The sequence below is a fragment of the Moschus berezovskii genome, chromosome 6, assembly GCF_049115385.1.
Source record: "Moschus berezovskii isolate FMDL1 chromosome 6, NW_MosBer_1.0, whole genome shotgun sequence".
NCBI classification, from domain to species: Eukaryota; Metazoa; Chordata; class Mammalia; order Artiodactyla; family Moschidae; genus Moschus; species Moschus berezovskii.
In genome coordinates, this window is record NC_142465.1 from 32,687,444 (window position 1) to 32,709,597 (window position 22,154).

General features: G+C 45.2%; 1 protein-coding gene across 3 annotated transcripts; it reads left to right on the plus strand.

The window, feature by feature from the left end:
- Positions 1 to 107: 107 nt before the first annotated feature.
- On the plus strand, positions 108 to 20,643 carry CELA1 (chymotrypsin like elastase 1). 3 transcript variants are annotated; one of them, XM_055394405.2, is made up of 9 exons: positions 108 to 235; positions 6,977 to 7,118; positions 7,721 to 7,803; positions 8,762 to 8,862; positions 9,761 to 9,886; positions 11,059 to 11,195; positions 12,411 to 12,556; positions 19,570 to 19,719; positions 20,476 to 20,643. In XM_055394405.2, exons 2-9 carry the CDS (start codon positions 7,079 to 7,081, stop codon positions 20,491 to 20,493), a joined length of 801 nt encoding a protein of 266 aa, XP_055250380.1. In that variant the 5' UTR covers positions 108 to 235; positions 6,977 to 7,078; the 3' UTR covers positions 20,494 to 20,643. The 3 variants fall into 3 exon arrangements, with proteins under 3 accessions (XP_055250380.1, XP_088693027.1, XP_055250379.2); XM_055394404.2 differs by lacking the exon at positions 108 to 235 and having other exon boundaries at positions 6,820 to 7,118; XM_088836901.1 differs by lacking the exons at positions 108 to 235; positions 19,570 to 19,719; positions 20,476 to 20,643 and having other exon boundaries at positions 6,814 to 7,118; positions 12,254 to 12,550.
- The last annotated feature ends 1,511 nt before the right edge of the window (positions 20,644 to 22,154 follow it).

Here is a 22,154-nt window from a genome sequence, read left to right on the forward strand (position 1 = left end):
GAGGATCCGCTGCTTCAAGTTGTGAAGAATCACGCACATCTGAAAAGTTCTCTCACAGCCACTGTCTCTTGTCTCTAGCTATCCTCTAGCTTTCAATCTGGCCTACACAACTGTGTCAAGCACGGGCAGACATGAGGAGATAAGAGGCTCTTCCCCCTGTGGAACTCCCGCTCAAGCTGGGAAAAAAGCTGTGAACAAGTCATACCAAAGCTAGAGATTTTCAGAGCTGGACTAGGTGAGTTAGAACAGTTCCTTTTATTTAGGGGAATCAAGGAGGCCTCACAAAGAGGGTGACATTTGACCTTAGACCTCAAAGGATGAATCCTCAGGTAGGAAGAGCTCAGTAAGGAAAGATCTCACGTGTCAGAAAAGTCGCAGAGGGAAGCAGTACAAGTGGACGTGGGAACCGGGAAGACCTCAGGGTGAGGGCGCAGAGGATGGGAGAAGCCAGAAGGTCAGTACCACACTTCGGCTTTCATGTGCCCTAGGCACTTGAGCCATCATTAAAAAATATTAAATTATACTTCTTACAACTGCATTGGTATTAAGATGAATATAGTCCAGGGTGATTGTAGAGACTGAGACATGTTTGTGGGCCTAAGAAGTATTACGGGCCTCGGGCACTGTGCCTGCTGCGTTTACTGGGGGAGTCAGCCCTGTAGAACAATGGGTGGGGGCCCTATTGAGAAGACTTCGGTAAGCTCTAAGGAGCCTTAGTCCTTAACTCCAATCTTAGCCCTACTCTAGGTTGCATTAAGCATCCAGATATTTATCAGGCACAGATTGTCTGCCGTTTATCTTGATATACCTCATATTCTCTATAGCATCAGCCAACAGCTCTGCAGCCCAATCTTATGATGCATGCCCAACCGAGGTGCCCTGTCATGATACTCAGTTTCCTCTCCCCGACTCCACAGCAGGAGAGCCTCACCCAGGGGCAGTCAGCTAAGGATAAACCACAGGAGTGAGAGACGCAGCAGCTTTAGGGGTAAAGGGAGGACCAAGGAAGAGAAGTGCTCAAGAAGAGAGAAAGGGTACTAATGGGATGGTGGAAGGGCTCAGAAACCAGCTTCATGGCCTGCCCTTAGCCCAGGCTGGCCTTGACCTATCCCCACATCTGTGCTATTAAAATCCACCCCTCTGACCATTTTCAGTTCAGTTCAGTTCAGTCACTCAATCGTCTCAGACTCTGCAACCCCAAGGACTGCAGCACACCAGACCAACCTGTCCATCACCAACTCCCAGAGTTTACCCAAATTCATGTCCATTGAGTCGGTGAGGCCATCCAGCCATCTCAACCTCTGTCGTCCCCTTCTCCTCCTGCCCTCAATCTTTCCCAGCATCAGGATCTTTTCAAATGAGTCAGCTCTTTGCATCAGGTGGCCAAAGTATTGGAGTTTCAGCTTCAATATCAGTCCTTCCAGTGAACACCCAGGACTGATCTCCTTTAGGATGGACTGGTTGGATCTCCCTGTAGTCCAAGGGACTCTCAAGAGTCTTCTCCAACACCACAGTTCAAAAGCATCGATTCTTTGGTGCTCAGCTTTCTTTACAATCCAACTCTCACAGCCATACATGACTACTGGAAAAACCATAGCCTTGACTAGACGGACCTTTGTTGGCAAAGTGACCATTCTCAGGGCTAAACTAAAACCTTCAGTTCAGTTCAGTCGCTCAGTCATGTCCGACTCTTTGCGACCCCATGAATCACAGCATGACAGGCCTCCCTGTCCATCACCAACTCCCAGAGTTCACTCAAACTCATATCCATCGAGTCGGTGATGCCATCCAGCCATCTCATTCTCTGTCATCCCCTTCTCCTCCTGCCCCCAATCCCTCCCAGCATCAGAGTCTTTTCCAGTGAGTCAACTCACTGAATGAGGTGGCCAAAGTATTGCAGTTTCAGCTTTAGCATCAGTCCTTCCAATGAACACCCAGGATTGATCTCCTCTAGAATGGACTGGTTGGATCTCCTTGCAGTACAAGGGACTCTCAAGAGTCTTCTCCAGCACCACAGTTCAAAAGCATCAATTCTTCGGTGATCAGCTTTCTTCACAGTCCAACTCTCACATCCATACATGACCACGGGAAAAACTATAGCCTTGACTAGACGGACCTTGGTTGGCAAAGTAATGTCTCTGCTTTTTAATATGCTATCTAGGTTGGTCATAACTTTCCTTCCAAGGAGTAAGCGGCTTTTAATTTCATGGCTGCAATCAGCATCTGCAGTGATTTTGGAGCCCAAAAAAATAAAGTCTGACACTGTTTCCACTGTTTCCCCATCTATTTCCAATGAAGTGATGGGACCAGATGCCATGATCTTCGAATTCTGAATGTTGAGCTTCAAGTCAACCTTTTCACTCTCTTCTTTCACTTTCATCAAGAGGCTTTTGAGTTCCTCTTCACTTTCTGCCATAAGGGTGGTGTCATCTACATATCTGAGGTTATTGCTATTTCTCCCGGCAATCTTGATTCCAGCTTGTGCTTCTTCCAGCCCAGCGTTTCTCATGACGTACTCTGCATATAAGTTAAATAAGCAGGGTGACAATATACAACCTTGACGTACTCCTTTTCCTATTTGGAACCAGTCTGTTGTTCCATGTCCAGTTCTAACTGTTGCTTCCTGACCTGCATACAGGTTTCTCAAGAGGCAGGTCAGGTGGTCTGGGATTCCCATCTCTTTCAGAATTTTCCACAGTTTATTGTTATCCACACAGTCAAAGACTTTGGCATAGTCAATGAAACAGAAATAGAAACTAAAATCTTAAATCCTGCTTAAAATCTTGATGCTGGCTAGCCCTGTGCTACTGTCCTCTGGCTCTGGAAATCTCTCACCTTAGCACTGAATGGCTGGTCCCCTCTGGGGAGCTATTTCCCACTTGAAGAGAATGTGTGCTATTGTTAAAAATGAATAAATGTCCTAGGATATGTTTCTTAGTTTTAATTACAAAAATAAAGGCCTTCCCTGGTAGTCCAGTGGTTAAGATTCCAATGCAGAGGACATGGGTTTGATCCCTGGTCAGGGAACTAAGATCTGGCAGGTTGCCAGGTGCAGCCAAAAATAGTAATACTGTAGATAACAGGGTACGGAAGGTTTATACCAACTCAATGGACATGAATTTGAGCAAACCCTGGGAGATAGTGAAGGACAAAGGAGCCTGGTGTGCTGCATTCCATGGGGTTGCAAAGAGTATGACACAACTTAGCAAAAAATAACAACAATAAATATATACACACACACAGTACCATATTGTTTGAAACTTGTTATCTTCATTTAATATACCAAGGACATTTTTTCATATCATGTCATTTAAGTCTAACTCATTCTTTTTATTTCATTTTTTTAGATATTTATTTATTTGGCTGTACTGGGTCTTAATTGTAGCACACAGGATCTTCTATCTTCCTTGGAGCATGCAGGATCTTTAGTTGTGGCATGTGGGATCTAGTTCCCCAACCAAGGATCAAGCCCAGGCCCTCTCCACTGGGGGGCCATTAGGAGCATGTAGTCTTAGCCACTGGACCACTGGCAAGTCCCTAACTCATTCTTTGTAAAAGCTGGATGGTATTCCTTAATATGATTAAACCCAATTTATCTAACTTTCCTCTATTGATGAATACTTAGGTTTTCCTCAATTTTGTGACAAAGTTTATGACAAACTACACAAAATTGGGTGACAACTGTACTAGAACCCAGGCCTCCCCGGTAGGCTCAGATGGTAAAGAATCTGCCTGCAATGCTGGAGACCTGGGTTCAATCCCTGGGTTGGGAAGATCTCCTGGAGGAGGGCACGGCAACCCACTCCAGTATTCTTATCTGGAGCATCCCCGTGGACAGAGGAACCTGGTAGGTTACAGTCCGTGGTGTCACAAAGAGTTGTACATGACTGAGTGACTAAGTACAGCACTTACTAGAACCCACATCTTTGTACATGTATTTGTGTGCCTGTGTTTATTTCAAAAGGAACTAGCATTGCTCAGAAAAAATGCAGTGCCTCAGAATGAAAGCCAAGCCTTCCTCCACACATTACCCTCAGAGTCAGGATGAAAAGAGTCTGACCAGCATGAGAGATGAGGCTTAGTGTGTAGATTAGGCAATGGCATTGAGGGTATCAAGTGCAGTGCTTAACAGTCTAATTTTTAAGCAAATATATATTAGGCTTCCCGAAGAATACAAAGATGGATGTGATATTGACCCTGCCCTCAAAGGCTCACTTTGGAGTTTGTAACCTTCAGGAGGCTCGAGCCTCCTCTTGGACTCCTCATCCTGAGGCTAGAGCCATCTCCCTACTCTCCAGAGGAGGCAGGGAGGTGGGAGGAGAATGACAAAGGAGGCCAGGGTTCCCCAGCCAGCTCAGCCCTCTTCCCCGGGTCCAGGTCTGCTTTAGGTCAGAATCCTGGGGGATCGGGCTGGAGAGGCAGCCCTTAGTACAATAGCCCCTCCACTTCCTGGATTCAGTTCAGTTCAATCTCAGTCGTGTCTGACTCTTCAGACTGCAGCACGCCAGACTTCCCTGTCCATCACCAACTCTCGGAGCTTGCTCAAACTCATGTCCATCGAGTCAGTGATGCCATCCAACCATCTCATCCTCTGTCATCCCCTTCTCCTCCTGCCTTCAATCTTTCCCAGCATCAGGGTCTCTTCGCATCAGGTAGCCAAAGTATTGGAGCTTCAGCATCAGTCCTTCCAATGAATATTCAGGACTGATTTCCTTTAGGATGGACTGGTTGGATCTCCTTGCAGTCCAAGGGACTCTCAAGAGTCTTCTCCGAACACCACAGTTCAAAAGCATCAATTCTTCAGCATTCAACTTGCTTTATGGTCCAACTCTCACATCCATACATGACTACTAGAAAAACCATAGCTTTGACTAGACAGACCTTTGTTGGCAAAGTAATGTCTCTGCTTTTTAATAGCTGTCTAGGTTTGTCATAGCTTTTCATCCAAGGAGCAAGTGTTTTTTAATTTCATGGCTGCAGTGATTTTGGAGCCCCCAAAAATAAAATCTCTCACTGTTTCCATTGTTTCCCTATCTATCTGCCATGAAGTGATGGGACCAGATGCCATGATCTTGGTTTTCTGAATGTTGAGCTTTAAGCCAACTTTTCCACTCTCCTCTTTCACTTTCATCAAGAGGCTCTTTAGTTCTTCTTCACTTTCTGCCATAAGGGTGGTGTCATCTGTGTATCTGAGGTTATTGATATTTCTCCCAGCGATCTTGATTCCAGCTTGTGCTTCATCCAGCACGGCATTTTGCATGATATACTCTGCATATAAGTTAAATAAGTAGGGTGACAATATACTTGAGGTACTCCTTTCCTGATTTGGAACCAGTCTGTTGTTCCATGTCCAGTTCTAACTGTTGCTTCCTGACCTGCATACAGATTTCTCAGGAGGCAAGTCAGGTGGTCTGGTAGTCCCATATCTTTAAGAATTTTCCACAGTTTATTGTGATCCACACAGTCAAAGGCTTTGGCATAGATGTTTTTCTGGAACTCTCTTGCTTTTTCGATGATCCAACAGATGTTGGCAATTTGATCTCTGGTTCCTCTGCTTTTTCTAAATCCAGCTTGAACATCTGGAAGTTCACGGTTCACGTATTGCTGAAGCCTGGCTTGGAGAATTTTGAGCATGACTTTACTAGCGTGTGAGATGAGTGCAGTTGTGCGGTAGTTTGAACATTCTTTGCTATTGCCATTCTTTGGGATTGGAATGAACACTGACCTTTTCCAGTCCTGTGGCCACTGCTGAGTTTTCCAAATTTGCTGGCATATTGAGTGCAGCACTTTCACAGCATCATCTTTCAGGATTTGAAATAGCTCAGTGGGAATTCCATCACCTCCACTAGCTTTGTTCATAGTGATGCTTCCTAAGGCCCACCTGACTTCACATTCCAGGATGTCTGGCTCTAGGTGAGTGATGACACCATTGTGGCTTCTTCTGTGCCACATCATTGTGGCACCATCCCTGGCTTCTCTCTGCCTAAATCACAGCTCCACCCACAGTGCTCACTCAGGGACCTCCCAACCCAGAGTTTGCCACCCACCACCAGATATTCTGCACCTCCCTCCTTCTTCCTCTCCTGACTCTGATGGGCAGAGCCTCTCATCTCCTGCAGGACACATCTGCCCCGAAACTCCCACTCCTCTGCCCTCCACCCTCATAGCCAGAAGACTAGCTTCCTATCCTGAAGGCTTTCTCTTCTCACCCACCCCATACTCTTCTTCTCTGAGAGCTCTTTCATTTGCTCTCCATGAGTCTCCCCTAAACTGCTTCCTAATACCATCCTCCATCAGAAGTCTCTCCACTGAACTTCCCTGGTGGTCCAGTGGCTAAGACACCTTGTTCCATTGGAGCAGGCACAGATTCCATCCCTGGTTGAGAAAGTTCCATATGCCAAGGGGCAGCCAAAGAGAAAAATAAATGCATAAAGTAAAATACACCCAATGGAAACTAAATACCATTAGCAATTTGATACCATCACCACCACAATCATACCTTAAAAAAAAAAGAATAATAAACATTTGGAAGTATTGTTCTTTAAAAAATAATAATTCTCTCCACTGCATCTACTCTGCTTTTGTCTCCCTGCATTTATACCTCTGTCTGCGTCCTGAGGGCATGACCCATCTCCCTCTTTGGGCAGAGAGATGTTGCTGTCTCTTACTTCTTTCTGCTGACCCTCCAGCCCTGTTTGCCTCCACCTCCCACAGGGTAGGTCTCTGCACTTACAGTGCCGCTGAGGGCAGTGAGGCCGTGGCAGGTTAGGAGGGGACCACCCCAAAGGAAAAGCCAGTCCTGTGTCTCCATCTTATTTCTGGTAAAGCGTTTGTTGGATGCTTTTCAACTGAAAGCAGATGATTAATTCAGCCCTGGCCTTGTTCTTTGATCATAGATAAATTAGTTTACCTGAAAAGAAATCTTTTCATTTGTGTTTCCATGTCACCTGTGATTTCCCCTGCCTTTCACCCACAGCCCTGTCAGTTGGCAGGAAGAAGGTCAGCAAAGCTGCTGATAAGAGGAGTACAAAGAGGGCTTGGTTCATGGCAAGGGGGCAGTGGTCGGCTCGCTGGCGACATGCTGCGCTTGCTGGTGTTCGCCTCTCTCGTCCTTTGTGGTAAGTGGGTCATCTGGCCAGAGATCTGCAGGGAGGGAGATTGAGTAGGAGGGTCTGGAAGCTTTCACTAAGTCCGGGTCTTATCCTGGGGCAAGCAGGAGACTCTGCCTGTGTGTCTAGCAAAACTTTACTCTCCTGGAGCTCGTGACAGAAAAGGTCAGGAACCCCTGGCTGACAGGTTCCTGAATCAGAGAGGAGCCTCTTCCAGGCCCCAGGCTTCCGCATCATTCCCGATGACAGGAAGCATCCTCAGCAGGTGCCTCGTGGCATGTGTACCACTGTCCCTGCCTCCTGGGGATCCAGCTAAAGATCTGTGTGCGGGCAGCTGGGGGTGAGGTGAGGGGCAGAGACCCTGAGCAAGGCTGAGGCACTGGGTCCTGGTGGCTGTGTGAAATGGGTCAGAGTTCTGGGGACACATAAGGGAAGCAGAAGGCACTTGGACTTCCCTGCTTTCAAAAGGGACCCAGAGAACTCACAGCTGGGCCCCTCATTTGCTAGGGAGGAACTGTGAGTTTGCTGACAAAGCACAACTGCCACCCGCCCTCCCACCCTGAGCTGACCCCACGCTTAGTCATCACTCACTTTTCTTCTGCTCCACAAAGGACACAGCACCCAGGACTTTCCAGAAACCAACGCCCGGGTAGTTGGAGGGACTGCGGTCTCGAAGAATTCTTGGCCCTCTCAGGTGGGTGTTCCTTCACAGCCCCAGACTGCCAATGAAATAAGAGTTGCTTGTGCCCTGATATACATTGTTATGTATATTTGTGCATATCCTTATCAACAGGAAGTTCTCCAACTGCTTGGATTCTAGATGTTGAAGATGAATGGGACCAGGCTTAGGAGTTTTTTTCTAAACACAAAAACACCAACCACACTCACTTTCCCGGCACACACCCAAACACAAACCTCATGTACACTCCCAGCGATACCACTTTGACCACACTAACAAGACTGTATGCCAGACTCACACAGATACAACACACCTTCACACACACACACACACACACACAGAGCCCTCTCCATGCAGTGTGTGTCACACATTTGAACACACCCTGCCCCCAAATAGAGCACCTTGTTCATGTGGCTGTTTAAAGAGCTTCCACTTTCAAAATAGGGCTAGGCTTTGATTCAAGCAATTCTAATTGTGTAAAACTGGCAAATTGACTGGTGAATAGCCATACTTTGAGAGGAACCACTGCAATTAATTCTGAATTAAACCCAATTTACAAAAGTTTGCGCCTCCATTTTCAGGAGTAGAGTTATTGTGTGATAAGAGCCACCGAAGGAGGAGGCATGAACTGATGAAAATGAATGCTCCAGGAGTATTTCTAAGCATCTGCTGAATGAAGGGTCAGGGTGTATCTTGAAAACACTGGAGGGGAGTTCTGGGGACCTCGGCTTGTGAATTAGGTGATAGAGCAATTCCATGGCTACATTTCCTTCCCAAGAGGCAATGGAGGTAGAAGGACCTGGGTTCTTGGCCCTTTGCAAAAACCTAGTGTAACGATGCCAAACGCACTGTATGTGTAGCCCAGATAGTTGGCGGATGTTTTGAGGGACGGCAGGAATTTAAGATCGTGGTTTGGGACTAAGTTTTTTTAAAAAACACCAACCTATCCGTCTATCCTTCTCTCCCCATCTAGATTTCCCTCCAGTACAAGTCCGGAAGTTCCTGGTATCACACCTGTGGAGGCACCCTCATCAAACAGAACTGGGTCATGACAGCTGCTCACTGTGTGGATAGGTGAGGAAAACAAGCCAGCTTTTCTGAGCCCCTGGGAGGGGAAGAATCTGGTCCTAGAGGAATATGTATCCTGGACCACTCAGGACAAGACTTAAGAGGGTGTTTGGGGGCCTGCAGGGAGGTAGTAAGATGAGAAGTACAAACTGTGTACTGTTCAAGCCTGGCATCAGACAAGTTCACGGTCAAATCCAGTCCCACCTTCTTCTAGCTATGTGAACTTGGATGGCTTACTTAGCTCCCTAAGCTCTTACTCTCTTATCTCTAAAATGGGATAATAATACCTACTTTGTAGAACTACTGTGAGGATTAAGTAGATAAATATTTAAGTACCTAGTCAATGCCTGACCAATAACCGTTTTTTCATATTTATCTTGAGCAATGGTTCTTAAATTTGAGCATGTATCACAATCACCTACAAGGCACAGATTGCTGGGCCCCACCCAGTAGAGTTTCTGATAGAGAACTCCAGGCTGAGTCCTAATAATCGGCATTTCTAGCAAGTTTCCAGGTTCTACTGATACTGCTGATCCAGGGACCATGTTTTAAGAACTCTTGGTCTAAAAGTTTATATACCTCTCAACATCCCTCTGTGGGCTGAGACATTCTTTCATTTATGCCCACCACACTTCTCCCAAGTTATGAGATATTCAGCCTCTGATGTTTAACTTAGTATATTGGGGAAATGAAGCTGATGGTAGTTTTTGTCACTTCCACAAGTTAGCAAATTGGGGATGAGAGGGCTGGTTACTTCTTCATCTCCCAGGGTCTTCCATATTCCCTCTGTCTGGGCCAGAAAAGATGAGTTCCTGTCCTAAAAATGAGATGGGAAGATGCCTTCCCAACTTTTCTCTGAGAGGAAAAAGAAAAGGATCACTCAGGAGTTCCCTCTCTCCTTCAGCCAAATGACCTTCCGTGTGGTGCTGGGAGACCACAACCTGAGCCAGAACGATGGCACAGAGCAGTACATCAGCGTGCAGAAGATCGTGGTGCACCCATCCTGGAACAGCAATAACGTGGCTGCAGGGTAGGGCAAGGTGGGGCTGGCCCAGGGCTGGGAGGTGGAGGGCTAGCTGCCCAGCCACAAGGTCTGGGCTTCCTTCACATTCATCCAGGAGGACTTTGAGAATTAGGATGTTGGGGGGCTTCCCCAGTGGCTCAAGTGGTAAAGAATCTGCCTGCAATACAGGAGACACAGGAGATGTGGGTTCAATCCCTGGGTCAGCAAGATCCCCTGGAAGAGGAACTGGCAACCCACTCCAGTATTCTTGCCTGGAAAATCCCATGGACAGAGGAGCCTGGCGGGCTACAGTCCATGGGGTTGCAAAGAGTCGGACACGACTGAGCACACACTAGGGCCTGAGAACATTTGAAGGTCTTTGGTATTTGTTTGATCTGGGCTGATCTGCATCATTGGATCCTGTGAAGCTCCTTTTCTGCAGAGTTTAATGTTCCTGTTTCTATTGTTATTTATTATTCATTTCATGGCACAGACTCCATTAGCAAAGGGCTTTCCTTGTAGCTCAGTTGGTAAAAAATCTGCCTGCAATGCAGGAGACTTGGGTTCCATCCCTGGGTCAGGAAGATCCCCTGGAGGAGGAAATGGCAACCCACTCCAGGATTCTTGCCTGGAGAATCCCATGGACAGAGGAGCCTGACAGGCTACAGTCCATGGGGTCGTGAGAGTCAGACAGGACTTAGCCAGTATACCACCACCATTAGCAAAAACGGATTTCCTAAAATGAATCATACAGTAAGAAAACTTCTGCAAGACTGAGCTGTAAACTTTTGGAAAGGAAGCAGTTAAAAGGGTGGCCAGTCTATAGAGTGTGGGAGTGGGGATGGGCTCCAGTAGCTGGGGTATATCTGCAGAGCGTTTTATGTCTTTCTCATTTGAGAAATCTTCTCTGCTACCAATATCACAGCCCTCCACTCCTTTCTAAGCTTCACTCCCCGGGGCTGCAAATCAGAGCTAACGACCATGCCAAGACCTCACCAGCAGGGGCTGCTGTTACACATAGAATATCCTAGACTCCAAATGTGCAATTCCTCAAGTTTAAAGCTTGGCAAGTCCCCTCCTTCTTTGAAGTCACTGGTTTCCGATCCTGTGGGGATACAAGGCTTAGGGAGGGCCTGTCCCTATGCTGAGGTGAAGGAAGTTCTGGTCCCTCGAGCAAGCAGCCTCCTTTCCACCTGCAGTTACGACATCGCTGTGCTGCGCCTGGCCCAGAGCGCTACCCTCAACAGCTATGTCCAGCTGGGTGTTCTGCCACAGTCGGGAACCATCCTGGCTAACAACACGCCCTGCTACATCACAGGCTGGGGCAGGACTAAGAGTAAGTCGCCTGCACTGGCACCATTCATCCCCCACATGGACACTGATTAGGTAGCTGAGCTTCAGCAGCCCTTGTTTTGTGGTCCTAAGTGTTCAGAGCCGGAGGCCAGGAACCAGAGGAACCACCAGAGATAAAATAACTGGTGAGTGAAATCAACCTAAGAACAAGCCATGCAACAGTCAACTCAGAGATTCACAGATGCTTAGCAACAAAAAAAATAAGGCCTTACCTCGGAGAGTATTTTTTACTAGCCTCTCATTTTATATATGAGGAAACTGAGGCCCAAAGAAAGTAAAGACTTTGTTCAAGATCACATGACTAGTTAGTACTAGCTAGGTACCTAGTACCTCGTGACTAGTTAGCTGGGGCCAGAACACAGGTATCTTGGCTCCCACTTTGGTGGTCACTACTGCATCATGCTACCTACATAGACAAATCACCGGGTTGTGGGTTGGAGTGAAAGAGCCAGGGGTGGTTGCAGGTCCAAAGAAGTCAAGGTAGAGGAGGCCTCAGCCCTCTTCTGGTCAATCATGGGAGGATTACTGGAAGGGAAAGTCACTGGATGACATGGAAAGGTGGGAGAGGCTATGAGCAGAGATGGTTAACAAGAGTAGAGACAGCAGGCCTGGTGCAGAAGGCTGAGAGCCACTGGGCAGGATCTGAGCTCTGCAGGAGAGGTGAGGTCTTGCTGTGAGCATCAGTCTACTGGGAAAACCTGGGGCTGAGACAGACATGCTTCTAATCCAGCTTTGCTCTCAGTTCACTTAATGTCATTGTGGTTCAGTTTCCTGATCTGTATATAACATGAAAGTGTTGTTGTAAGGATCCAAAAAAAAAAATCAGATAAAGGAAAACTGCACTAAGCTCTTAAGAAATGGAAAGAAGGCTGCACAGTTCCAGTTCTACTCCATGGGGTTTGTGGTATAAGGAAGCAGGACAGACAGATAAGTTATTAACAATAAGACCATTCTAGATTACTTAACTAAAGTAGTCATGAGTTAGTGGTTTGGAATCTGGGAATACTAGTCAAGGAAGGTGCCTGTACCTTTCACCTAAAGAGAAACAAGAGGACGGTCTATGACATGGCAGAGAAAAGGAGCTTACCCCGACTTCAGCTTTCATCAGAGCTTGGGAAAGTTTGGCTTCCAAAAGCTCCGGAAGGTTTTCCCTGCACAGCATCTGGGGCTGACCTCTAAAGTTGTGTGTGCTGTTCAGCCAATGGGCAGCTGGCCCAGACCCTGCAGCAGGCTTACCTGCCCTCCGTGGACTACGCCACCTGCTCCAGCTCCTCCTACTGGGGCTCCACCGTGAAGACCACCATGGTGTGCGCTGGAGGAGACGGAGTTCGTGCTGGATGCCAGGTGAACACAGGCTTAGAGTGTCAGAAGTCTCACCCCAGCTCCCTCTCTTCTTTGCCTCTCACCCCCTACCTTTTCCCCACCTCCTATTCCATACCTACTCCCACCCGTATATACAGACTCAACTTTCTAGTCTAGTGTCTGGATGAGAATTATTCTGTGCTAGTAAGTCTGTATTCAAGGAATCTTAAAGTTGAAAGGAATCTTAAAATTCATCTTGCTTGCCTGATGCCCGCACCTCAAAAGTTTGTACGTGGCCTAACATTTGTGTTGGTATATGTGTGTTCTTTAGAAGTTATTTATGCCTTAGATTTTCAATGGCTGCAGTAGTGCTAGGCCTGGATTGGTGGTTGTGACTGTGTATAAGGTAGCTTCCCTCCCATCAACCCCAATTTTTCTTTCTTTTCTTTTTAAATATTCTGTTTATTTATTTGACTGAGCCAGGTCTTAGTTGTAACACGTGAGATCTTTTGTCTGGGATCTTTAGTTGTGGCATGTGAACTCCCAGTTGAAGTATGTGGGATCTAGTTCCCTGACCAGGGATCAAACCCAGGCCCCCTACACTGGGAGCACAGAGTTTTAGCCACTGGACCACCAGGGAAGTCCCGACCCTAATTTTTCTTATAGCTCCTCTACCACCACCCTTTTGACCCAGTAGTATTGATAGCAATATATATACAGGTGAATATGGTAGGGAAAAGTACACTAAATAGCTTTATAATAGTATATATATAAACTATTATAAAATTATATATATGTATAAATCATCTATTTACCCAAGATCAATCAGCAATACACCATCTTACAGATTTGGTAATGGAGTCCAAATAAAAGTTCTTGATTATCTGCTAAATGCTAGGCACTGTGTTTCATTCATCTTTATATCAAAAATACAAAAGATACAAAGGTGAATATTAACACAGTCTAGTGGAGGAATGGAAAGAGCAGACATAGGACAGAACGTCTACAATGTGGCTAAGTGTTATAATAAAGACATGCTTAAGGTGATACAGGAATCCCAAAAACAGGTACTCCCCTCTCTACCTGCTGGTGTCAGAAAAGACTTGCCTTCCCTGAGAAGCTAGAGTTCGTTGTGAGTCACGAAGGTTAAACAGAAAGCCAAGCAAGAAAAAAGAGGAAAAAATATTCAGAGAGAAAGAACATGAAGAACAACACGGGCTAAGCACCTAGAACACACAGAGAATTATAAGGCATTCCCTACAGCTAGAGCAGCGGGCCACAGTCCATGGAGTTGCAAAGAATTGGACACGACTGAGCGACTAAGCATAGCACAGCACAGCAAGATCCCAGAGGGGAAGGAAGAGATGAACCAAGAGCATAGGTGGAGCTGGCTTGGAATAGAAGAGGGACACAGAAACATGCGTGGACATGAAGGAATGTGCAGGCTGAGTAGCTGAAAGTTGGTGGGTGTTCTGTAATTGCTTTTCTTTACTCATGAACTGGGAGTCACATTAAATGCGGAAAATGAAGGGGTAAGAGGGTTGTACGGATTTGGATTAATTAAGATGAATGGAGAAAGACTGGCCTCCATGATGTTGCTGATAGGCTGAGGTTAGAGACCATGCAATAATCATATGGGTAAATGATTCATTCCATTCAAAGATCTAGTTTGAATAGTAGAGAATGGATTAGTTCAGGGCTGGGTTTTCATGCATTATTGAAACATAAAGACAGTATTGCAGATCAAATGCAAGCTCTAAGCTAGGTGGAGAAGGAAGAGAAGCCAGAAGGAGACTGGTAGGCTGGCTGAAATAGTAGAATCAAAAATTAAAGGTTTTTTTGGTGAGCACCTAGTACTGTGAAAGTAAGGTGACCAACTCATCCCAGTTTTCCCAGGACTTCCCCAGGGTCAGCTGAAAAAAACCCCAAACCACGCAACCTAAAAGTTAAGAGTTTTGTTATATTCGATGAACTTACTGAGGACTATAGCCTGGAAGACACCCTCTCAGACAGCTCAGAGGAATAGTTTCAAAGAGGTAAGAGAGGAGCCAGGGGATGTTAGAATTTTGCTGGGAAAAAAACAAAGAGTCAGCCATCAAAGATTACTGCTAAGAACAAGAAACAGACATCTCAAGTGAATGGTTTCAGTGCTTTTCTCTGTATGGGGAGATGCAAGAGTCTGGGCTCACAGAAATCAGCCCTTTGATATTCACTGTAACTATCTAGGGTCAGTATCATTTTTCTCCATCCTGAAATCCCTTCAGGATGTGGAGAGCAGCTGCAGGGGCAGGTGGCTTGATAGTGGGCAACATTCATTGCCCAGAATAGCAGGCAACACTTTGTTTACTGACACAGCAGGCAACATTTTTTTGTCCATGTTTAAAAGTCCTACAGTGGCACCCCACTCCAGTACTCTTGCCTGGAGAATCCCAGGGACGGGGGAGCCTGGGTAGGCTGCAGTCCATGGGGTCGCTAAGAGTCAGACACTACTGAGCACCTTTACTTTCACTTTTCAGTTTCATGCATTGGAGAAGGAAATGGCAACCCACTCCAGTGGTCTTGCCTGGAGAATTCCAGGGATGGGGGAGCCTGGTGGGCTGCAGTCCATGGGGTCGCAGAGAGTCGGACACGACTGAAGTGACTTAGCAGCAAAAGTCCTGTATCCTGGGAACCCTACCTGCAAGTTAAGGCAAAAAAAAAAAATGATGCGGGACTTCCCTGGTGGTTTAGTGGCTAAGGCTCAGCGCTCTGAATACAGGGGGCTCTGGGCTCGATCCTTGGTCAGAGAACTAGATTCCACATGTCACAACTAAGACCCAGTGCAGCTAAGTGAATAAATACATAAATGAAGACAAACACATAAGTCAAATTCTTCCAGGTCCTCACCAGCCAGCCTCACCTATAACCTCTTAAGATTTAACCTTTCTGAGTTTAATTCACTTTCCCCTGTTCTCTCTCAAAGTCTTGAACTCTGAAAAACTAGAGTACTTTCCTTCTGGCTGACACTGCAAATCAGATATTCTCTGAGGCCATTTGTGTCTCCACGGTCTCTTCCCACTGGAATTTCCCAAATATTGTGTCTTGGTTTTGGGGCTTTCAGATTTTCAGAGGGGATTCACTAAACAAACGCCTCTCACCTCAATCCAACCATTCCCACTGAGCTCTCTCCCAGCTCTTCCTTCTGCCCTAAAATCCTCAGCCATATCCTCCTTCACTACAGAGCTTTTGTTTTTCAGGTCAATTAGCATAAGACCCCACGGACTGCCTCATGCGACGAGTTGACTCACTGGAAAAGACTCTGATGCTGGGAAAGGTTGGGGGCGGGAGGAGAAGGGGACGACGGAGAATGAGATGGCTGGATGGCATCACCGACTCGATGGACATGAGTTTGAGTGAACTCCGGGAGTTGGTGATGGACAGGGAGGCCTGGCGTGCTGTGATTCATGGGGTCGCGGAGAGTCGGACACGACTGAGCGACTGAACTGACTGACTGAACTGACCACGGACTGCAGCCCACCAGGCTCCTCCATCCATGGGATTTTCTAGGCAAGAGTACTGGAGTCCGTGGGGTCACTGAGGGTCGGACACGACTGAGCGACTTCACTTTCACTTTTCACTTTCACACATTGGAGAAGGAAATGGCAACCCACTCCGGTGTTCTTGCCTGGAGAATCCCAGGGAAGGGGGAGCCTGGTGGGCTTCTGTCTATGGGGTCGCACAGAGTCGGACACGACTGAAGTGATTTAGCAGCAGCAGCAGCAGCATAAGACAGTAATATGGTACACAATTCATTTACCTTCCATTCCTCTAGTTTAGAAATATTCTTCAAATCCCTATTAGAATTTAGGTGGAAGATATTTAAACTGTTTTGTATTGAGTATAATAACCTAAAGGAATATATATCTTCCTTTTTATAAAAAGAATAACCATCTTCTTTTCCTAAACATAGTTAGGGTGGGGTACAGCTACTTCCTTTAAAAAAAAATTAGCCCCAATTTGAACTTTTGGTCTCTTTCCCTAGTTCTTCTTTTTTTAAGTTTTTTTCATTGAATGATTACTTTGTTTAAGGTGGCAAATAAAACTCTGAGGCTTGATAGTGGGAAAGAACAGTCATTGTATTTCTTCTACGACCTGGAGTTCTCCCTCCCTAGAGGGGACTACTTTTAACTCTTGAGTTGATTTCTTTTATGTCTACCTCCAGCTTTCTAAAAGCATATACTTATATTGCTACTTAATTTTTCACTTAAGGCACTATGCAAAATATGGAACTTCTCTTCCTTTACACATTTATACTTGCCCCTCAAGCATGAATTTTTCTTATCCCCACTCCAACCTCCCTAAATAATTTGTTAAATTAGCATTTAGTATTTATTATAATTATGTAAAATGCTATTCCCTGAATAATTTTGTTTTCCCTGGAGTTAATAATTGTCTTTTAAAATTTGCATAATATATACTCATGGCAAATAGATGGGGAAAAAATGGAAACTGGCAGATTTTATTTTCTTGTGCTTAAAAATCACTGCAGATGGTGACTGCAGCCATGAAATCAAAAGACGCCTGCTCCTTGGAAGAAAAGCTATGACAAACCTAGACGGCATATTAAAAAGCAGAGGCATTATTTTGCTGACAAAGGTCCATATAGTCAAAGCTGTGGCTTTTCCCATAGTCATGTACAGATGTGAAAGTTGGACAATAAAGAAGGCTGAGTGCTGAAGAAATGATGCTTTTGAATTGTGGTGCTAGAGAAGACTTGAGAGTCCCCTGGACAGCAAAGAGATCAAATCAGTCAGTCCTAAAGGAAATCAACCCTGAATATTCATTGGAAGGACTGATGCTGAAGCTGAAACTCCCATACTTTGGCCACCTGATGTGAAGAGCTGACTCAATGGAAAAGACCCTGACGCTGGGAAAGATTGAGGGCAGCAGGAGAAGGAGACAACAGAGGATGAAATGGTTGGATGGCATTACTAACTCAATTGACACGAGTTTGAGCCAACTTTGGGAGATAGTGAAGGACAGGGAAGTCTGGCATGCTGCAGTCCAGGGGGTCACAAAGAGTTGGACGAGACTTATTGACTGAACAACAACCAACAACATACTCAACTCATCACCAGTTCAGCCTTAAACTCTCCACTAATTTATAACTGACCTATTTTATCTTCTCTTGACCCGAGTGTTCTGTGTCTTGGTATGGGTCTATTTGCATTCATTTTGAGGGACAGTTAGTGAGTTATTTCATCCTGGAAACTCCAGACCTTTGGTTCTGAAAATGTTTATTTACTGATGATTTCCTCCCCTCCATTTTCATTTTTCGTTTCTAGAATTCCTGTTACTCACAATCCACCTCCTAAACTGGTTCTCCTATTTTCTTATTTTCTCTCTATATAGTTTGTCTACTTTACCTCCTAGCCTAATATTTCATTTCTACTATCATATTCATATTTCCAAAGGCTTTTTGTTTTCTGAATGCTCTAATAGCTTGCTCTGCTTATATCATGGATATACTACTAATATAATTTTATTGTTTATAGTCTTCTCCCTGCATAATGTTGGTTGTCTTCATTTTTGGTTTATTTCTTTCTCTTTATTTTGATCTTTATTTTTTTAATTAAAAAAAGTTTATTGGAGTACAGGTAATTTACAATGTTGTGTGAGTTTCAGGTATACACAAAGTAGAATCAGTAATACATATATTCACTTTTTTTTTTCATTCTTTTCCCACATGGGCCATTACAGAATATTGAATAGAAGTTCCCTGTCCTGTATAGAAGGTTCTTATTAGTTACCTATTTTACATATAGTACTGTATATATGTCAATCCCAATCTCCCTATTTTTCCCTCCCCACCCATTTCTCCCTCCCCTGATAATCACAAGTTTGTTTTCTACATCTGTGACTCTACTTCTGTTTTAGATTCCACATATAAGTGATATCATATGATATTTGTCTTTCTGTGTCTGACTTACTTCACTCAGGATCTTTATTTTTATATTGAGGCTTTCTTCCCTGGTGACTCAGATGGTAAAGAGTCTGCCTGCAATTCAGGAGATCCGGGTTCGATGCCTGGGTGGGGAAGATCCTTGGGAGAAGGGAATGGCAACCCACTCCAGTATTCTTGCCTGGAGAATCTCATGAACAGAGGAGCCTGGAGGGCTACAGTCCATGGGGTTGCAAAGAGTCAGACACGACTGAGTGACTAACACTTTCTTCAGATGTTTGGTCATCCTTGACCATCTGCTCTTATTTCAGAGTAGGACAGTGGCAAGCTGATAGGTACCTCTGAGCCATAGGTGGGGTTCATCTATAGGGAACTGCTTTGTCAGGTGATCTGGCTAAGCCGTTTCATTGAAGGACTACTAATGATAGTACCTCAAAGTCTTCCCTCTTGTGCTGGTCAGATTCTTCAATGAAATAGCTTCCAATTTTATGTCTGGAATCACAGAACTGACATCTGGGAACTGAGTAAGGAAAAGAGCATCAAGGTCATAATCTGTAAACTCAGATTCTTCCGATTCTAAGCCCAAGCACGTTACCACTACCCAATACATCACTTTCTCTTCTCTTTACCTCAGTGTAGTTTAACATGTTTTGACTACCTACCCTGTTATCTAAATGCTGTCTAATTAGACCCATTGGTCTGAATGCTGGGGGTAGATAAATCATTAGAACATCCTATTTCCCCCACCATAGTTTCAATTTAAGTCAGTAATAGCTATTGAACTGAAGACATTCAAAGTTCTAGGCTAGCACTGTAGAGCAGAAAATATCAGCAGGATGTAGTTCCTGTCTCAAGAAGCTCACAGATAAGCGTAGGAATTAGAAACAAATTATGAAACCAAAACACAAGCCTGAACATGACAGATGTGCTGCAAAAGAAAGGAAGTACTATAGTTGTTTAGAAAGTGGGGATGTGAAGGAAGTAGGGATTTCAATTGGAGCTTTTATACAGTACAGGATTTATAAACAGATGTGGGTGGGTAGGGTGTAAGCAGAAACAAAGGCCCAAGATCCAAAGATCTTGAGTTTTAGGACTCTGCTTCTCTTCCCCACAGGGTGATTCTGGGGGCCCCCTTCACTGCTTGGTGAATGGCAAGTATGCTGTCCACGGTGTGACCAGCTTTGTATCCAGCCTGGGCTGTAACGTCTCCAAGAAGCCCACAGTCTTCACCCGGGTCTCTGCTTACATCTCTTGGATAAATAATGTGAGTCCTCTCAAATGATGGGATGAAATACAGAAACCTGGAGATTCACTCATTGACTGGGGTGGGGAGCAAAAGTGGGGCAGGAGAAGCCATCATCTTCCTCATCACCTTCAAATATTTATTTATCCCTTTCCCTTCCCCTCTAGTGAACTTTCCCCTGATAGTGTTGCCATCCTGAGTTCCTCTTCACATACCTACTAAGCAGGCTTCACCATACTGTTTACTACTAGAGTAAGGTGGTGGCAACAGCAGACCTGAACCAGGTGCCTATCAGGGCTGTCCAAGTCAAGGCCAAGGGGAAAATGGCTTCAGAAAGGCCTGCACACTCCAGGCAAAGGAAGAGGCACTAACATTCTCCCCCACCAGTTCTTTCTAAAGGCATCATGAGAATCTGCTCTGCCCTTTGGCAAGAGGTTTTACCACCTTAAACAATGCTTGAGGGCTAGGTGAGAATGTACCTACAATGACTTGGTGGTAGAGCCTCATACCATCCCATCTGTGCCCTCCAGCCTTCAAACACATTCTGGAATCTTGTGGCATGAACCTTGACTTACAACTGGTTCAAGGTCTGCCACTAAGTTCTGAGTATGTGCCTATAGCATTGAATTGTCCTGGCCCAGTTAAGAACTGCTTCCTCCCTCCCACCCTCACACCTCCCCATAAACCCAGTACAGGGCCATACTCAACTAAGAGCCTTGAAGAAAAAAGAAAGGTGAGCAGAAGTTACTGACTGGATATAACTGGTTTTTCCTTCAGGCCATTGCCAGCAACTGAACATCTTCCTGAGTCCAGCGGCCTTCCCAAGATGATTCTGGGATTGACAGCAGAACTTGAGGCCATCAAGGAAAAAACCATTCTAACAGACTATCGAGCCAGATGTGGAAAAGCAAATAAAATCGAATATACATATCACCCTGTGTCTTTTTATTTGTAATTAAGCCTTCTAGGGGAAAGGCAGTTATAGGGCCTGGGTTAGATTTCACCAGATTTCTGGGCTGGTTCTTCCATTTGCTGCCATCTCTATCAGTTCACAAACTAAGTCAAATGAAAGTGGCCTTACATTATCCTTTTTGGATTATGTTAGGATCTACCCATCTGTTAATCTCCCTGTCTGCCCCTCCTCCCATGCATATTTGCTATATTCAGAGGCACAGAGGGCTTTAAAAATGTTCCAGAATGACAAAATGACTCTCCCAGGTAGATTGGGGGCTCATCCTTCTTTTGGTTCTCCCGTCAGTGCCTAGAACAGTGCTCGCCCCAAAGTTCTGAGTCCTGACAACTGTGGGGATACATTAGAGATAGGAGTATAAGATTAGGTGGTAGGTCAGATGCCACCAGACAGTGAAAGTGACAAATTAGAAAGGAGATAGAGAAAAAATAATTGAAAAAACGAGAAAAAGATGCAGAACAAAGAAAGGAAAGGATTGAGGGGAAAATAATATGGGGCCTCAAGCTAAATATGAGTCAGCACTTCATGGTTGGACTAAAACAGGCAACTGGATCCGGGGTTCTATAAAAAACACAGAACTGGGAAGCTGATAAACCTTTCCTATCCTGGCCAGGGCTCAGTCTGTTAGAGTGGCCAATGATAAAGCAAAGAGGGAACTGAAAGGAGAAAGCTAAGGGGATGAGAAACAGTTTTTCATAGCAATTGCTGAGGATCAGACAAGAGGGATCTGGAGAGTTAACATTACATTAGAGCAAACTGTCTAAGACCGGTCTCACAGTTTATAGGCTACTTTGTCAGAAGAGGCTTCTAGAACAGTGTGTACAGCAAAAGAAGCTGGGCAAGGGATTTCCCTGGTGGTCCAGTGGCTAAGATGTTGTGCTCCCAATGCAGGGCGCCTAGGTTCAGTCTCTAGTCAGGGAACTAGATCCCACATACCACTATTAATAACAGTTCACACAAAAAAGAAAAAAAAAAAGAGTTCACATGCAGCAACTAAAAGATCCTGCATGCCACAACTAAGACCTTGTGCAGCCAGATAAATTGATTAAATAAATATTTTGTAAAAAAAAAAAGAAGCTGGGTTTTACAGGACACCTGTATTCCCATCTCTGTTCTACTACTGACAACTGGGAGTGTGTGCTTGTGCCAAGTCGCTTCAGTTGTGTCTGACTCTATGCAACCCTATGCGCTGTAGCCTGCCAGAGGAACTGGATAACCTTGGGCAAGTCACTCTTTCTGTTACTCAGATTCCCAACCTAGTTACTTTCCAAAGATTTTTCCTGCTCTAATACTACATGATTTGGTGACTACCAATTTCCATTCCCAAGGGATTGGCACTGAAGAGGGATTTTTAGGAAGCAGGGGCTGGGCTACATTGATGAGGATGCTGTGAACTGACCCAGGTATTGGCCTCCTTCTACTACTGACACATCTGTGGTGATCACCATCTCTCTCAGTGCTCCCACAGCACCATTGTCCTCCCACT